The 18,020-nt window shown below is 38.4% G+C and overlaps 5 protein-coding genes across 5 annotated transcripts; 2 read left to right on the top strand and 3 right to left on the bottom strand.

The window, feature by feature from the left end:
* Window positions 1–554: 554 nt before the first annotated feature.
* On the bottom strand, window positions 555–812 carry PKNH_1319600 (uncharacterized protein; the record flags this gene model as incomplete). The annotated part of the gene is made up of 1 exon (XM_002258031.1): window positions 555–812. The coding sequence occupies one exon, from the start codon at window positions 810–812 to the stop codon at window positions 555–557; it is 258 nt and encodes an 85-aa protein (XP_002258067.1).
* A 785-nt stretch (window positions 813–1,597) lies between these two features.
* Window positions 1,598–2,494, bottom strand: PKNH_1319700 (crystalloid-specific PH domain-containing protein, putative; the record flags this gene model as incomplete). Its single annotated transcript, XM_002258030.1, has 1 exon — window positions 1,598–2,494. The coding sequence occupies one exon, from the start codon at window positions 2,492–2,494 to the stop codon at window positions 1,598–1,600; it is 897 nt and encodes a 298-aa protein (XP_002258066.1).
* A 1,052-nt stretch (window positions 2,495–3,546) lies between these two features.
* Window positions 3,547–4,815, top strand: PKNH_1319800 (conserved protein, unknown function; the record flags this gene model as incomplete). The annotated part of the gene is made up of 1 exon (XM_002258029.1): window positions 3,547–4,815. One exon carries the CDS (start codon window positions 3,547–3,549, stop codon window positions 4,813–4,815), a length of 1,269 nt encoding a protein of 422 aa, XP_002258065.1.
* Window positions 4,816–9,465: 4,650 nt separating this feature from the next.
* PKNH_1319900 (KIR protein) lies at window positions 9,466–11,399 on the top strand (the record flags this gene model as incomplete). The annotated part of the gene is made up of 3 exons (XM_002258028.2): window positions 9,466–9,492; window positions 9,688–10,359; window positions 10,500–11,399. The coding sequence occupies 3 exons, from the start codon at window positions 9,466–9,468 to the stop codon at window positions 11,397–11,399; spliced, it is 1,599 nt and encodes a 532-aa protein (XP_002258064.2).
* Window positions 11,400–11,647: 248 nt separating this feature from the next.
* On the bottom strand, window positions 11,648–17,719 carry PKNH_1320000 (SICAvar, type I; the record flags this gene model as incomplete). Its single annotated transcript, XM_039113517.1, has 7 exons — window positions 11,648–11,805; window positions 12,005–12,530; window positions 12,659–13,321; window positions 13,494–14,066; window positions 14,182–14,282; window positions 14,489–15,329; window positions 17,588–17,719. 7 exons carry the CDS (start codon window positions 17,717–17,719, stop codon window positions 11,648–11,650), a joined length of 2,994 nt encoding a protein of 997 aa, XP_038969895.1.
* Window positions 17,720–18,020: the final 301 nt, after the last annotated feature.

Genomic DNA, 18,020 nt, shown 5'->3' on the forward strand with positions numbered 1-18,020 from the left:
ACACAATGGTGTAAAAAAAAAAAAAAAAAAAAAATGTTTAAAAGTTACGGAAAAAAGAATTCCCCACAGGGGGGGGGGAAGGTATGTTTGAAGGTGCACATAGGTGAACACCTGTTTAGTAAAACATATCAAATTTGTAAAGCGCATTTTATGTGCACATGAGAACACGTGTTACAAGCACACATAGGCCCGTTTTGTAAGGGCAAAAGAAACAGATAAAAATAAAAAAACTGTTTCGTATTTTTTAAGATTGTTTTTATTAGTACAGTATACAGGAATGTATAAATTAGCATATCCTTGCACACGTCAAGGGAATTTGCCCTTTTTTTTCTTTTTTCAGCACAGTGTATACTTTTATAAGTATAATTTTTTTTTTTAATTGTTTATTTGAAGTGATCACTTGGGAGCGAGGTGTCTTTTATATACTCCTTTGTGCATCCATTTATTGTATATATTTATTTACCTATATACCCATCTCACGTTTTTCCTTCCTTTCCCGATTTGTTGCATTTCAGTAGAGCCATATGTGTCTCTTTGTTCTCTCTCCGACTGAATCATCTCGAGAGGGGGTTACCCAACATTTTAAAATTTCCATTGAGTATATTGCGGCGGCACTGCGCATAGGCCTTTCTCAAAATGATGCAGTTTTCGTCAACCTCGTTTAAGTCATGGTTGTGTAGGCATTCTTCGAAGGTGGCATTTTCCCGTTTATAACAAATCGTGTTTTGGTAACATGCGATCATATCACTCAGTATTTTCTTGCAAGAGTTTGATGCCTTCCGGTGGGGGGTATCTGTTTTTACGTCAAGCATGTTGTTGAGGAGTGGCTTGGGGTTGTGAAAAAAAAGTAAGCAGAATTGAAAATTTGTATATACCCTCTTCTGTCACGTCAATCCGTTCTTCATCTTCATTTCATTATACCAACACGTCTTTTCGTGCGATACCAAAATGCAGCTTCTGCTCAGGAGGGTAATGTTAACATGTCGCTGGTTGGCGCACACCCCCACCTTCGCGGTTGCACAGACTGGGTGTGCAAGTAAATATGTAGCTACATTTATATGCTCTTTTTTTTTTTTTTTTTTACGCGTTTTTATTTTTATTTTTATTTTTTTTTCCTAATTGCTAATTATACATTTTCGCAGCTGCGTTGTTATATGCATAGGGGTAACAAAATGGATAATGCTCCCCCTTCCGCTTCAATAGCTAACGCTACATATGTTGTAAGGCTTTCACGTCCTGGGAGTTTTCCCATACATTCTCAAAAGTAAAAAATTCCCCCTTTTTGGTAAAGCAAGTATGTTGAAAAGTTCATCAGTTTTTTACAATATGCGCTAATGCGGTGATTAATTAAACGTGGCTACAAAATTTGGCAAAAAAAAATGGTGAACAAAAAAAAAAAAAAAAAAAAAAAAAAAAAAAAAAACTCAGTCGGTCACAAGTGGTAGTGCTATTAGTAGTATTACTAATATTTTACCATCTAAAACAAAGGGTGAAAGATGAATTAGCAGAGATTTGCCAAGTGACAAGGGAAGGGTAAGCTAACCAAGGGTTCTCCATATTCTCGCCCCCTTGGTTCGTCATCTCAGGGTCGCGCGCATTAGTTAACCACAATTTCTGGTTTGTCATTTTTTAAATTCGAAATGGTAATGTTATTATTTCCTTTCCGTTTTGCACGACCATGGGAAGAATTGTCTCCACTGTCATTTGGCTCATTCTTCAAAGAAGCTGCTATTCTGGCGTCAACGGTTGATTCCTTTGGAATATCCACCTTCGAGCTAAGTCCCGTATGGACACCCTCGTCAATAGTTAAATTATTTGTATTATAGCAGAATAAAGCTTTTAGTATGTTAGTAATCCACCTATCTCTGTCTTCCTTGCTTCGTTCACAGAAGAGAAATGTTTCTGTATGGGAGCGTATTTTCCAGCATTCCCTTGTTTCTTCTATGGTTTCTATTGGGAGCTTTACAGTGTCAAATGGAATTTCCTTGACGACATTGGAATTTTGTGTATCCCTAATGAGTATTCCTGAAGAGGACATTTCGACTGTATACTTGGTTAAGTTAAAAATGTCACTTGAGTTGAGTGACACATCCAAAATTCCTTTGTCGCTCACGGAACATTCGCGACCACCCCCCATTAGGAGAAGGTTATTCTTCTCTTCGTGCAAAACTTCTCCCATGTTGTTCAGCTCCTTTTCGATATTTTTAAATTCTAATTTATTCTCAGTGCTGCTACTGCTGGTGCCACTATTCTCTGTCACCTTCTCTTTGTTTGCCGCCCCCAGATTTTCCGCATCCAATTCGTCATCTTCATAGTTGTCAAACTCGTTCAGGTCTTCTGAGTAATTTTGGTTTAACTTTTGGTACTTTGGTTTTTCCTGCATGAAGTTCTGTGATCGCAGGTACTGCAGGTAGTTATTTCTGGCAAATAAATTCCTGTGGCCTCGGCAGGTGGAAACGAGACAGATGACGGACAAAAGGGAGATGACTCTCATTTTGTGCTGTGCGCGGTGACTCAGCTAGCGAAATAGCTAATTTTCCAGGAAAAAAAAAAAAAAAAAAAAAAAAAGCCAAAAAGTATGCTACAAACCAAAAAACGGACAAGCACAATTGAATGGCAAAATAATTTAATTGTAAGAAGAAACTTTTTTTCAGTTATTTACAATTTTTAGAAAGTCTTTACAAAATTCCACAAATGTGAGTGAGCAGTTTTAGTGTGCATATGGTCAAGACAACACACGTGTGCCAGCGTAAAATAATCTGTAATGATATTCCCCCTATATACACACGAGTGTTTTCATGTGGATCCCAGTAAAACGCTGAATTTTGTTAATTTAGAAATGGGAATGAGAAGAATAAACATGGAGGGTAACGTGTACGTACAGAGGTGAAAAAAGAAAAAAGAATGTACAGAAATGTGTACGTGTATATGTAAAATGTATACATTTCAATGCATACAGTTGTACGTACCAACACATGGACCTCTGTGCTGGGAGTGGAAACCAATCCCTATTGACTTTTCTTAAAAATAAGCTCTTTCCATATATCCTCATGAATGGAATGAAAGCCTCCGCGATGTTTAAACGTTGTACCAAATTTGTTAGACAAAGAATTTTACTTGTTTTTGTGAATTAGCAGGAGAAGAAACGTGCATATTCGAATGCACATATTTGTATATATACACGCACATATGCATGTGTGAGAGAGAATCTGTGCATGTATAGTTACTTCTGTCCATTTTGCAACTTCCAAATTGGGAGCCAACAATTTAGGGTCGGTCAACTATTTCCATCAAAAAAATAAAAGGTGCTAAAAGTTAGCACACACAGTTGTGCCTTTCAAATTTTCTCTGAAGGGAAACCGAACTGTCAGTCATTGGCTTATTATTTAGTAGGCATACATCTTCCTTCCCCCCATACGCCCTCCCGCCTAGTGCATGTCGAGGTATTTGAAAGTATATTTGTGGTAAGTAGCATTGGACAATTTTCGGATCGTCATTCCTGAGTCCCATCCAATTGAACATTTCATCCTTTTTTTGGAGAACAAAATGATAAGAAGTGTGAAATCCAGAGTAACGCTTTCACTTGCGTTTTTTCTCTTAACCTGTCTGTCTCCGCATGGAAAAGCGAATTGTCAATCCCTTTTGCCCGTGTCTTACGCAACGCACCAGTTGTACTCGTTTGACAAGTTGACTCCCGTGGAAGTAAAAAGCGACTTGAAGAAGACCTTAGGGAGTTTTATAACTAGCAAGTTAAAGGACTTACAGAAGAAGTTTTACGACTACAAGGGTTATGGTAGCCATGGACACAGCAGTAGTGATGAACAGGGGGAAACTCTAAGGAGTGACTATGACGCCTCGATCGAAGAAGAAGTGAAAGCACTTTTGGGGCAGGCACAAAACAAGAGATATCTGTCCAAAAGAATAAAAGACTCACATGATCGTGCTTTGAGAAATTTAAAAAGGAATAGAAATGAAGAAGGGCGCGACGAAGAAAGAACTAGAAAATTGCTGCAACATAACTTAGAACAAATAAATTATCTGAATAAAAAATCGCATTACCTGGAAAGGAAGGCGGAAGAGCTCAGGAATCATTTGAAAAGTAGCAACAGTAAGAATTACAATTATCAGCAGGAAGGCAGGAACTGTGATATTTACAAAATAGGGAAATTAAAATTTGTCGCTTCTTCTAATGGATTAAAACATTCGATTGATAACGTTCGCGGGAAAATTGACAACTCTGGCTTTACTATTTTTTACAAAAATAAAAAAAAAATGACTTATTTGTGGAATGCTTTGGAACTACCTATCAAATTAATTGGCAGTGTGGAACAGTGCTTCCTTTTTGCATACAAAAATAATAACCAAATTTTATGTACAGACAATAAGCTGAAAGCAGCTTCTTGGGTTAATAGTCTTGCAGAGGCCTCCGCTTGTTATCACTTTGGCATAAAGGGAATACTTGTGAATACAAATAATGTTAAAAATATACAAGAGAAGCTAGGTAAAAGTAGGAAAGATGATGCGGATGGTAAAATGCTAGTAGTCGATTTGAAGCCCGAGGAGGACACAACCCGGGTGTTCGTGAATAACCATGAGCAGAATGTGCAGGACGGCGATGACGGAGTTATTGATTTGAATAAAATTAAGAGGAACATGGAGGAGGAGGAGGGGAAGACGAAGAAGCTGACCACGCAGGAGGAAGTCCCCTCTGGGGAGAAGGCTGACACAGAAGGGGTTGAGGAAGAAATGGACGAGACGCAAGTCGTTGATGAAAATGGAAGCGGTGCCCAAACAGGTGACGAGGATGCAGAATAAGTCGAAACGGGGCGACTCAAGGAGGGAAATTTGTCAAAAGGAAAAATAATGACCATTTGGTGTAAAGCTGGACAGAGAATGCACGCCTCAACCTGATGAACCGCACAATCATATGATTATAATATCGTCTGTCCTTAATAGAGTGTATCCCATTAAGTCGTCCCACTTGTGTATCCCTTTCCATGACAAAGGTGTTTGCAGATTCATTTGTTGAAAGGGTGGTAAATGTCTGCAAGTAAGCAAGGGGAATAAGCGAGATTGGTACTGTCCCACTGTTTTGTTAAATAAGTGTATTTACGACGCTATGGGGAGAGGAGTTCGTTTTTTCTACTCGCTCGTGGGTATAATGTATGTGCAGCTTAAGCAAGGGGGGTTACAAGTTTGTAAGTTGGTACATTTGAATGCTGACATGTTTTTCCTTCTGGTCTGTTTGTTCGTTTGTTTGCTTGTCTGTATTTGTTCGTTCGTTAATTTGTTCGTTTCTTTGCTCTGTGTGCTTTGGCGTATACACTTCTTCTACTGCTGTTGCTGTGTGGGGGTGTGTGTGTATGGGAGCGTGTGAACGTTCCTGTTCCTGTACTTTCCGTTGAAAAAACAACTTCCAGGGGAACTTCCCGTTGAACCTTCCGTTGGGTGTTCCTTCTCCTTTTTTTTTTTTTGTTGTTGTTGTTTTTGAAAGAACACCCTTTTGTTTATAGAAAAAAAAAAAAAAAAAACATTCCTCTTTTTTTTTTAAGAACGCACATTCTTTTTTTTTTTTTTTTCCTCTTGTGAAAAAACATTCGTCTTTTTTTTAGAATACTTTTTTCTTTATGAAAATTATTTTTTCTTTTTTCTCACTTGCGCAAAATATTTTTTCTTCTTCTTTTTTCTTTTTCCCCTTGCGAAAAATATTTTTTTTCTTCTTTTTTTTTTTTTTTTTTTTTTTTTTGCGGAAAAAAGGAAGATAAGCGAGCGCTCATATTGTGATGTGTCCTGGCCGCGCACACCAGAAAAAAAGAAAAAAAAAAAAAAAAAGGAGGGTGTATGATGAAATATATTACAGTTACAAAAGGTCGCAAAATATAAAAGAAAAAAACACACTTATCCGGCACAAGGAAAAATTGTGTGTACATACGTGTTGGCACAAACAACCTTATAGAAGCATACATACCTTTTACACCAGACATTTATACAGAATAACGGGAATATGCGAAAATGCCTGGGTTCAACGTCCCGGGTTAAAAACAAATTTGGTTCCGGGTTAAGCTTAAGGTTGGTTCCCGCGTATGGGGAAACGGTTTTCATGGTTATGTATTCCCCGGATTAAAGATAAGGTAGATTCAGGGTTAAGGATAAGGTAGATTCAGGGTTAAAAATAAGGTGGGTTCCGGGTTAATAATAAGGTGTGTTCAGGGTTAAAAATAAGGTAGGTAGCAGGTCAAGGATGACGTAGTTTCCGAGTTAAGGCTAAAAGTAGCTTCCCGGTTAAAAGTAATGTTGGTTCCGGATTAAGGGTAAGGTTATTTCTGGGTTAAGGATAATAATGGGTTCCGGGTTAAGGATAAAAGTGGGTTCCGGGTTAAAAGTAAAGTAGGTTCCGGGTTAAGGGTAAAGTGGGTTCGCGGTTAAGGGTAAAGTAGGTTCCGGGTTAAAAGTAAAGTTGGTTCCGGGTTAAAAGTAAAGTTGGTTCCGGTTTAAAAATAAGGTAGGTTCCGCTTTAAAAATAAGGTAGGTTCAGGATTTAGGGTAAAGTAGCATACGGGTTAAGCGTAAGGTAGGTTCCGGGTTAAGGGTAAAAGTTGGTTCCGGGTTAAAAGTAAAGTTGGGTCCGGGTTAAAAATAAGGTAGGTTCCCGGTTAAAAATAAGGTCGGTTCCCGGTTAAAAATAACGTAGGTTCCGGGTTATGGATAAAAGTGGGTTCCGGGTTAAAGGTAAAAGTGGGTTCTGGGTTAAGGTTAAATGTGGGTTCCGGGTTCAGGATAAAAGTGGGTTACGGGTTAAGGGTAAAAGTTGGTTCCGGGTTAAAAATAAGGTAGGTTCCGGGTTAAAAGTAAAATTGGTTCCGGGTTAAAAGTAAAGTGGGTTCCGAGTTAAAAGTAAAGTGGGTTCCGGGTTAAAAGTAAAGTGGGTTCCGGCTTAAAAGTAAAGTTGGTTACGGGTTAAGAGTAAAGTAGGTTCCGGGTTAAGGGTAAAAGTTGGTTCCGGGTTAAGGGTAAAAGTTGGTTCCGGGTTAAAAGTAAAGTTGGTTTCGGGTTAAAAGTAAAGTTGGTTTCGGGTTAAAGGTAAAAGTTGGTTCCGGGTTAAAAGTAAAGTGGTTATCGGGTTAAAAGTAAAGTGGGTTCCGCGTTAAGGATAAAAATAGGTTCCGGGTTAAGGATAAAAATAGGTTCCGGGTTAAGGGTAAAAGTGGGTTCCGGGTTAAGGATAAAAGTGGGTTCCGGGTTAAGGGTAAAAGTTGGTTCCGGGTTAAAAGTAAAGTTGGGTCCGGGTTAAAAATAAGGTAGGTTCCCGGTTAAAAATAAGGTCGGTTCCCGGTTAAAAATAACGTAGGTTCCGGGTTAAGGATAAAAGTGGGTTCCGGGTTAAAGGTAAAAGTGGGTTCTGGGTTAAGGTTAAATGTGGGTTCCGGGTTCAGGATAAAAGTGGGTTACGGGTTAAGGGTAAAAGTTGGTTCCGGGTTAAAAATAAGGTAGGTTCCGGGTTAAAAGTAAAATTGGTTCCGGGTTAAAAGTAAAGTGGGTTCCGAGTTAAAAGTAAAGTGGGTTCCGGGTTAAAAGTAAAGTTGGTTCCGGGTTAAATGTGAAGTTAGTTCCGGGTTAAAGGTAAAGTTAGTTCCGTGTTAAGGATAAGGTAGGTTCCTGTTTAAGGGTAAAAGTTGGTTCCCGGTTAAGGGTAAAAGTAGGTTCCGGGTTACGGGTAAATGTGGGTTCCGGGTTCAGGATAAGATGGGTTCCAGGTTAAGGGTAAAAGTTGGTTACGGGTTAAGGGTAAAAGTAGGTTCCGGGTTAAGTCAAAGTAGGATCAGAGTTTAGGGTGAAAGTGAATGTATGATTAGGGTTTAGGGTTAAGGTGAAATTATGATCAGGGTTTATGGTTAAGGTGAAAGTATGATCAGAGTTTAGGTTAGGGAGAATGTTGGATCAGGATTTAGGGTTAAGTTGAATGTAGTATCAGGGTTTAGGGTTAGGGTGAATGTAGGATAACGGTTTAGGTTTGATTTTTGTAGAGTATAGTTTCAGGGTTTAGGGTTTAGAGTTTAGCGTTCAGCGTTTAGGATATCTGGATTAAGGATTTTGCGATATACTTTTTTATAATTAATTTGTTATGCGGAATACATGTATGTCCTGTTTCTTAATGATTCCTTTATATGGGATGGGGGAAGTGCACTAGATGGGCTGAGGAGGATGAAAAATATATAAAAATGAGAAAAATATGTGCGGGGATTTGTTGGAGTGCATTAGAGGAAAATGGAAGAATAGGATTAGCAGAATATAAAGAAGAATAAAGAATAAAGAAGAATAAAGAGTAAGGACGAATAAAGAATAAAGAAGAATAAAGAATAAAGAAGAATAAAGAGTAAGGACGAATAAAGAATAAAGAAGAATAAAGAATAAAGAAGAATAAAGAATAAAGAAGAATAAAGAGTAAGGACGAATAAAGAATAAAGAAGAATAAAGAATAAAGAAGAATAAAGAGTAAGGACGAATAAAGAATAAAGAAGAATAAAGAATAAAGAAGAATAAAGAGTAAGGACGAATAAAGAATAAAGAAGAATAAAGAATAAAGAAGAATAAAGAGTAAGGACGAATAAAGAATAAAGAAGAATAAAGAATAAAGAAGAATAAAGAGTAAGGACGAATAAAGAATAAAGAAGAATAAAGAATAAAGAAGAATAAAGAATAATGAAGAATAAAGAGTAAGGACGAATAAAGAATAAAGAAGAATAAAGAATAAAGAAGAATAAAGAGTAAGGACGAATAAAGAATAAAGAAGAATAAAGAGTAAGGACGAATAAAGAATAAAGAAGAATAAAGAATAAAGAAGAATAAAGAGTAAGGACGAATAAAGAATAAAGAAGAATAAAGAATAAAGAAGAATAAAGAATAAAGAAGAATAAAGAGTAAGGACGAATAAAGAATAAAGAAGAATAAAGAATAAAGAAGAATAAAGAGTAAGGACGAATAAAGAATAAAGAAGAATAAAGAATAAAGAAGAATAAAGAGTAAGGACGAATAAAGAATAAAGAAGAATAAAGAATAAAGAAGAATAAAGAGTAAAGTAGAATAATAAGTAAAGAAGAATAAAGAATAAAGAAGAATAAAGAATAAAGAGGAATAAAAAGTGAAGAAGTATAAGGCGTGTACAGAAATAAATTGTAATGTATAGAATTAGTAATGTTGCTTAGGAATTAGCGCTTAGAGGAATAAAATAAAAAAAGAAGAAAAGAAGGAATGAAATGGGAACGGAAAAAAAAAGGAATGAAAAAGAAAATCCCCCCCGAATGTGAAACCTTCCTTTTATATGTCATTATGAAATGAATATCAGTTCCTACATGTATTTCTATGTAATTTGGAACTTCTGAAAATAACTTGTCAGGATTGTTTTTTTTTTTTTTCATATATATATTTTTTTTCTTTGTATACCTATGGAAATATACCATATAAACAATGGCGGCCGCTGGGGGAATATTAACGGTAAGCTCTATTCTATTATGACGTATTTGTTTGGGGGGTGGTGGTGGTGGTAGCATAAATATTTCTCATTCATATGGACATAGTATTATTTTTATACATAATATAATGAAATGGGAATGAAGGGGATGAAATATATATACATATATGTATATACGTATATACATTTGTCCTATGTATATATATTTTTATATATAGGGGAGTAGTTTGGAGGAGTTACCTTCAAGGCAAATGTATGAGAAATTGAAAGGGCAAGATAACGGTGATTGTAGTGAAGAATGGAGTGAAGCAAGAAAAGTGAAGGTGTCACTTGGATCGGGTACTATACCGGAAGCAGCACATAGTGGAATTATGAGTACACTATGTTATATAAAGGGATTAAATGGGAGCATCAGCGATAATAGGGTTCCGGAGGAGTATAAATTTTTCTATTATCACGTGGGTGACATATTGTTGAAAACAAGTGAAGATGATAAATTCGAGGATTCTATGATTGCAATGTATAGTATTATAGCGCAATATGCGAAGGAATTGGAGAACTACCTTAAGTACACTCATAAGAGTAAAGATGAATTCCGAGTGGCCAAAATATTGTTCGATTATAAGAAGGACGAGAATAAAATAAGTGAACAGCTACGGGGACAACTGAATGGGAGAAACAAAAAATGTAATGATAAATATTACGCACACTTACAAGCAATAAATGAAGCTTACAGTAAATCGTGCGATAAATGTAAAAACAGCGAACAGGGAAAGTGGACTGATTGGTGCCCTGAATTTAAGAAGCTCTTCACGGATTATGAAACTGTGAGTAATTTAAACTTAAATTGTAAGAAGCTGGGAGATGTTGAGGAAGGTGATACCTTAGAGGTAAGGTTTCATATTCCACATTCTACACACATTTCATAATCTGTGTGTTCGACATATACATATATAAATATAGGTATATATATACATATATGTAGATGTATGTATGTATATGCATATGTGTATGTTATATATATTTCTAGGATGAACATTTAAACGTAGTAAAGGCAAGATTAAAGCTGTATGAAGAATTCGATACGGGTTCCGATGATTGCGGTAATGGAAGTATTCTACAAACTATAAAGGACACCATAAGCAAACATACTGATGTTGACCACGGTGCAGAGGCCGTTGTAGGATCTTGGTGCTCTGCATATAATAAGAGAACAGAATGGGATACTTTACCCAATGATGAGTACTGCCATTTCCTATATTACTCGATAGGGCATACATTATTGGAAAAAAATAAACATATTCGTGATGTGGTGGATATTATGAAGGAACTCTTCCCACACTTGAAGGGGTGGAAGTCTATCACTGGATGCGGGAATTTCGACACCTCCTTGGACGAGACAGAATTCAACCGCCGAAAAGGCATATTTGAAAAATTCCAACAGTTGAAAATTATGAAGGAACAATTAAGAAAAAGTAAAGGGGTCCCTTCCCTTTCCTCCTCTGCTCTTCAAGGAGCAAAATGTACGAAGTCTTATGACGACCATCTGAAGGATGTAATTACATTCCTTAAAAATGAACACACTAAGTGTACTACAGGGGATGAGCGTACTCAACCATACTGCAAGAATTTCCTCCAAATGTGTCCACAGTGCAATCCTTCTCAACTCTCCATATTAACGTGCGAAGTGGACCCCAAAACCCAAACCTCAACGAATGACCAATCTCAAAACCAGCAGCAGGGTACCTACACCGGAACGGACAACACTTCTACGAATATTGCGGCAGGGGTTCCTGGCGCCCTAGGTGCAATCGGATTACCAGCAATTGGTTTCCTTTTATACAAAGTAATTACATATACATACATATATATACATATATACATATACATATATACATATGCATATATACATATACGTACGTATATATGAATATATATGTACATATGTGTATACATATATGTATATACATATATGTTGTCGTTGTTATTGTTATGGATGTTGTTATGGATGTTGTTATGGATGTTGTTATGGATGTTGTTATGGATGTTGTTATGGATGTTGTTATGGATGTTGTTATGGATGTTGTTATGGATGTTGTTATGGATGTTATTACTATTGATGTTGTTATGGATGTTGTTGTTGTTATGGATGTTGTTATGGTTATTTCCATTCCACCATCAGCACAGCACACTAAACCATGACCACGAGCACAACCACGACAGCACATTCCTTACCCAGGTAACGTTTCCGTTTGAGGTTCCTTTATTCCTTTTTTCCCATTTTTCTGCTACACATGTAAGACTTTCGCAAAAGGTTTTCTCTGTACACGGTTTGCCTGAAATGGGAAGGGAAGGAATGGAAAGGAAAGAAGGAAGTTGATGAATTGTTTATTGAAAAAAGATGGTGGTGGTTGTTGTTGTTGTGTTGATATTAGACTGGTTTGATGGCGATGGTGGTGGTGATGATGTGAAGTGGTAGTGCCGGAATTTTGAAGTAGGATTGTGGTTGTGTTTGTGTTGGCGGTGTCTACTTACATATTTCCTTAAGAGCTACCTCCTTAATTTTCTTCATTTCTTCCTTAGCACCGTTCTTGAGCACGTCATCTACTTTGTCTTTTAACATCGTTACTTGCTCTGTGTTGCTATATTCTTTAATTTTGCAATTTCTATATTCCGTAAACCTCGGACACGTAAAACATTTATTAGCATCATTGCAACCTGTACTGTTCCCCTTAATAGTAGCACTCGCCTTAAAGGCTTCATTTATCCCTTCCGTTGCACTCCTTTCCTCTTTACATGGCAATTCTTCCCGCATTTTATCTGCAATGGCATTTAATAAAACACATTGCATCGTTCTTTGGAACGATGCATTAACGTCGTCACCAGGAGTATTGTAGAGGTTCTTTAATCCTGCTGCTATAAGGATGCAAGCATCCTTTCCACCCTTCTCATCGAGTCCTTTGCAGTATTCACCAAGGCCTCCATTCGTCGTAGTTGTGGCACTGCCGAGGGCAGTGCGAAGTTTCGGGATTTCCTTTTTGACTTCCTTCCATACATCATTCTACAAGTAATATATATATATATATATATATATATATATATACATATATATATGTATATATGTATGCGTATACATGTAAGTGTATACATGTATTTGTATGTATATATATGTAATGCTTATTTCCTTACCCAATCCGTTGCTTTCAGGGGGTCGCCATTCTGCCCCTTATTTTTGACGTCTTTTAACCATCTTTCAGATATACATTGGAAGCGTCTGCATAAATCATCTATTTTATTTACTTCTATTGCCATTTTTTCTATTTCGGGGTCGTTCTCCGTGATGATGGTCTTCAATTTGGTCTTCACTTCCGTCTGTGGTGTGCCAGTTTTACCATCTGTGTTAATTTTACACTCGTCATAGTCTTTCTCTTTCAACTCGCAAGGGACACATTGTCCCTTGCCAGTGGCATTGCAAGTACCATTAGAACTTAAACCCTTGCCAAGATCGAAAGCCTTTTCTATCCCTTTATCAATATTACAAATGGACTTCTTTTTCATTTCATTTGCATAAGCGTGAAGTAAGAAACAACCCATCGTTTGTCTAAACGATGGGTTGGTCTTTAAGATGTTGTTGCCGTCGCCTGACGGCGACGGCAACGACGCCGCCGGCGTCGTCGTACCCTTGTACAGTGCTTCTAAGCCGGCATGCAAATAATTGCATGCCGCCTTTTCAGAATGAGTTCGCAATTCATTACATTCCTTCTGCCCATTTCTGCCATTCTGTCTCATCATTGCTGTGGACAGTTCGTTCCATAAGGTGCCGACTTCGCCGCCATTCTGCCAAAATTTGTCCTGTATAAGGTCGTGATTACATATATATATATGCATATACATATACATATATACATACATATATGTATATACATACATAAATATGTACATATATATACTTATATGTATATACATAAGTATATAAATGTGTATGTACGTATGTGTAAGTATATGCATAGGGTTACTTTCTTACGTTGTTGTTCTGTCCTTTAGTTGCTAAACATTGGAGACGTTGACAGAGGGGGTTTTTATTATTTATATCAGTTAAGGTTTGTTGTATTTTGTTGTCTTGCGTTTGGCCGTTTTCTTTTAACATTGATTCCACTTTAGACTTTACACTGCCAGAGGTGTTGTCAATGTTGCAAGTGTTAAGTTTGCTATAGTCTTCGTCGGTCCAGTTGCAAACAATGCAGGACTTATTATTCGTACAATTAGTTGTTTTAATGGCGCTTGCAGACTCGAATGCCCTGTCTATGCCGAGTTGTATGTCACAATATCCTTTTTGTTTTGCTTGCTCCTTTAATTTTGCAGCATATGCTTTTAATAAAAGACATTGTACCATTTGAGCAGAATATTGCTTAGGGTCACTACTCCCATTTTTGTACATCTCGTGCAAAAATTTTGCCATGTGTTTGCAAGCTGCCTTATTTGCACTATCTAAGTCACCGTTCTCACAGAGGTTAGCAGTGGTGCCATCAGCATTAATAGTCGTAGTAGACAGGAGACTGTTCAGCTTCTCCTTGACGTTGCTGTCCCAGAAATCTCCCTATATAGAAAGTGAATGTGTATATATGTACATATATATATACATACGTATATATGAATATATATATACATATATGTACTTATATGTATATATGAACAGTCTTTCCCCTCCTTACCGTGTTACTGCTGCTCTTCTCCTTCGTCAAATTCCAATAATCTTTTGCACAGTCCAAGCGCTCACAAAATTTCTTGCTGCTGTTTTTCATGCATTCCTGAGCTGCACGAAGAAAGGGAAAAAAAAGAAAGGAAGGAAGAATGCAAAAAAATGAAGGGAAAGAAAAAGAAGAGGGAAGGAGAAGAGGAAGGAGAAGGGGAAGGGGAAATCCCTTCCCCTTCCCCTTCCCTTACATTCCCTTTCCTTTTTTGGTGAACAGCTGAACTTTTTTTTTTTTTTTACTTCCACCCCTCCCCTTAAAAACTAACCTATTTTTTCCCCAGATACCTTATTGAGCTCCCGTACAACCTTGTCTATTTCTGTAAGATCCACTTGACCATTTCCCCCTACTGCGACCTGAAGTGCCTTCTCTATTGTAGCCGAGTCTAATTGTAAGTTTTCATTGGTTAATACTTCTGCTAGGGTCGTTCCGCCACTACTTCCTGCGGTTTTCCTGTTGTCCAGTTTCAGGAAGTTCGTCATAACTTCTGCATTGTCTTTTCTCTGCTGTTGCAAATTAGCGTCTTCCCTCTTCTGCTTACAGACGTCCGCCCAATACCTCCATGGCATCTTCACCTTCCAGGTTCCTCCCCCCCCCTTCATCCTTTCTTCCTCCGTCCATGTTTTGATTGTATTATGAAGAAGTGCTCTACCGATCATCAATTCGGCAGCGCTAATATTTTTGCATTCATCCAAGTTTGCCCTGTCTTTCGAACTCAAGTGCTTCCCCAATTTACTGTCGACATCCTTCGTTATTTTTTCAATAATTTCAGTCAGTTGACAGTGATCACCATACATCGCGGATAAGGCAACAGCGCCCACGATGCAGCGACGATAGGCTTCATCAGGAGTGAGGGGCGCAATTCGTGCTCGCTCATCGGCCTGACCCATGAACCTACTCCCCGTTGTTTCCACATTACTTATGAAATATCTTATTTCGACTACCGCCTTACATAAATTCTGCATATAAGGATTTCTCCCCCATCCTCCCCAGCTCACAAGGTCCCCTACGCCCCCACAGAGCTCCTTTATTTCATCCGACTCCACCTTCACCGTGATCCACCTCCTCAGTTCTCCAAATGTTGTAGCTAAATTGCTCTTCAACTTGTCCTACATAAGAGAGAAAAAAAAATACGTCTGCTGCTATGTATATATAAGGATATATTTATACATATAGTTTCCAACTTCGCCATCCTTTAACACTATTTTGTCCTCCTTCTTATTTCATTCATCTTTTCCTTCATTTTTTCCTCTCCCCTTTCTCCGGTTCGATGGGGATGTGGGGTTGATTTGTAGTTTCCGGTTTAATCAATCGTAGTAGGTTTTTCCCCGCCCTCCGGTTCGTGCAGCTACCGGTTAGTGTGTAGTAGGTTCGTTATGTAATATCCGGCTTCTATGCCGTATCCGGCCTGCCTTCCTGTATGCGAGGAGTTTTTTTTCTCCCCCCCTAAAGTAGCTAAAGCTAACCCCTGAACCTTATTCCTAAACCCTGAAACCTCATTCCTATACCCCTGAAACCTCATTCCTATACCCCTGAAACCTTACTCTTATACCCTGAAACCTTATTCCAATATCCTGAAACCTTATTCTAACACCCTTACCACCTTATTCTAACAACCCTACCACCTTATTCTAGCACATTTACCACCTTATTCTAACACCCTTACCACCTTATTCTAACACTCTTACCACCTTATTCTAACACCTGTACATCATCCCAACACCCCTGCAACCTTATTCTAATACCCCTACAACATTATTCCAACACCCTTACCACCTTATTCTAACACCCTAATCACCTTATTCCGACACCCCAACAACCTTATTCTAAGACCCTTACCACCTTATTCTGGCACCCCAACAACCTTATTCTGACACCCCAACAACCTTATTCTGACACCCCCACAACCTTATTCTGACACCCTTAAGACCCTATTCTGACACCCCTAGGACCCTATTCTGACACCCCTAACAACCTTATTCTGACACCCCAACAACCTTATTCTGACACCCCAACAACCTTATTCTGACACCCCAACAACCTTATTCTGACACCCCAACAACCTTATTCTGACACCCCAACAACCTTATTCTGACACCCCAACAACCTTATTCTGACACCCTTAAGACCCTATTCTGACACCCCTAGGACCCTATTCTGACACCCCTAACAACCTTATTCTGACACCCCAACAACCTTATTCTGACACCCCAACAACCTTATTCTGACACCCCAACAACCTTATTCTGACACCCCAACAACCTTATTCTGACACCCCAACAACCTTATTCTGACACCCCAACAACCTTATTCTGACACCCTTAAGACCCTATTCTGACACCCCTAGGACCCTATTCTGACACCCCTAACAACCTTATTCTGACACCCCAACAACCTTATTCTGACACCCCAACAACCTTATTCTGACACCCCAACAACCTTATTCTGACACCCCTACAACCTTATTCTAATACCCGTACAACCTTCATTCCAACACCCCTACCACCTTATTCTAACACCTTTACCACCTTATTCTAACACCCCTAAGACACTATTTTGACACCCTCACCACCTTATTCCTATAACGTACAACCTTATTCTAATACCCGTACAACCTTATTCTAACACCCTTACAACCTTATTCTAACACCTTTACCACCTTGTTCTAACACCCCTAAGACCCTATTTTGACACCCTTACCACCTTATTCTAACACCCTTACAACCTTATTCTAACACCCTTACCACCTTATTCTAACACCCTTACCACCTTATTCTAACAACCCTAAAACCATATTCTAACACCCTTACCACCTTATTCTAACAACCTTACCACCTTATTCGAACACCCTTACCACCTTATTCTAATACCCCTAAAACGTTACACCTAAACCCGGAATCTGACTTCTGACACACCTGCAACCTTACACCTAAACCCGGAATCCAAGTCCTAACACCCTGACAACTTCCTCCTAAACCCGGAATCTATGTTCTAACACCCTGACACCTTTGTCCTAAACCCGGAATCTAAGTCCTAATACCCTGACACCTTTGTCCTAAACCCTGAACCCTAAACCCTGAACCCTAAACCCTAAACCCTGAACCCTAAACCCTAAACCCTGAAACCCTGAAAACTCTGAACCCTAAAAACCTAAACCCTGAAAACCCTAAACCCTGAAAACCCTAAACCCTGAAAACCCTAAACCCTGAAAATCCCAAAACCCTGGAGCTTCCTTTTCTTACTACCTCAAATATTCCTCCTTTTTCTTCCCTTAGGACCTTCTTGCTTTTTTCCCTTCTGTGACATGCTTTCGCCTTTGCTCTTCTCTTCAGCTGTCCTTCTTTTTTATTTTATTATATCCACTTACCGTAATTTTCTTAGGAGTCGACGGGGGCGTTGCCCCATTGTTCAATACTGTCTTCATCCATTCTCCGAACAATCCACCACCGCTACCGGCGGCACCACCACTGGGTGATGTACCTGCGTTCGGTTCTGGCATGCTTATTTATTTTCTTCGTCTTCTACAATTTGTTTGATAAGTTGAAAAAAATTAATGGGAATGGGAATATTTTTTCTCCTTCCTGAAATTTAAAAAAGAAATGAACAATTTTCTTCCGTCGTCGTATTTGACGTGCCCGTTTTTTTTTTTCTTTTTTTCCTGTCCGGTTCCCCTAGTTTCCAATAGCTGTACCATCCGGTTCCTAAAATCCGGTTGGTGCGTAGTATCCCGTTTGGGTTGTCAGCGAGGAATTTTTCCTTTCCCTCCCCTTTACTAAGTTAAAGCTAACCCCTAAAACCTT

Source organism: Plasmodium knowlesi (genome assembly GCF_000006355.2).
Source record: "Plasmodium knowlesi strain H genome assembly, chromosome: 13".
Taxonomy (NCBI): domain Eukaryota; phylum Apicomplexa; class Aconoidasida; order Haemosporida; family Plasmodiidae; genus Plasmodium; species Plasmodium knowlesi.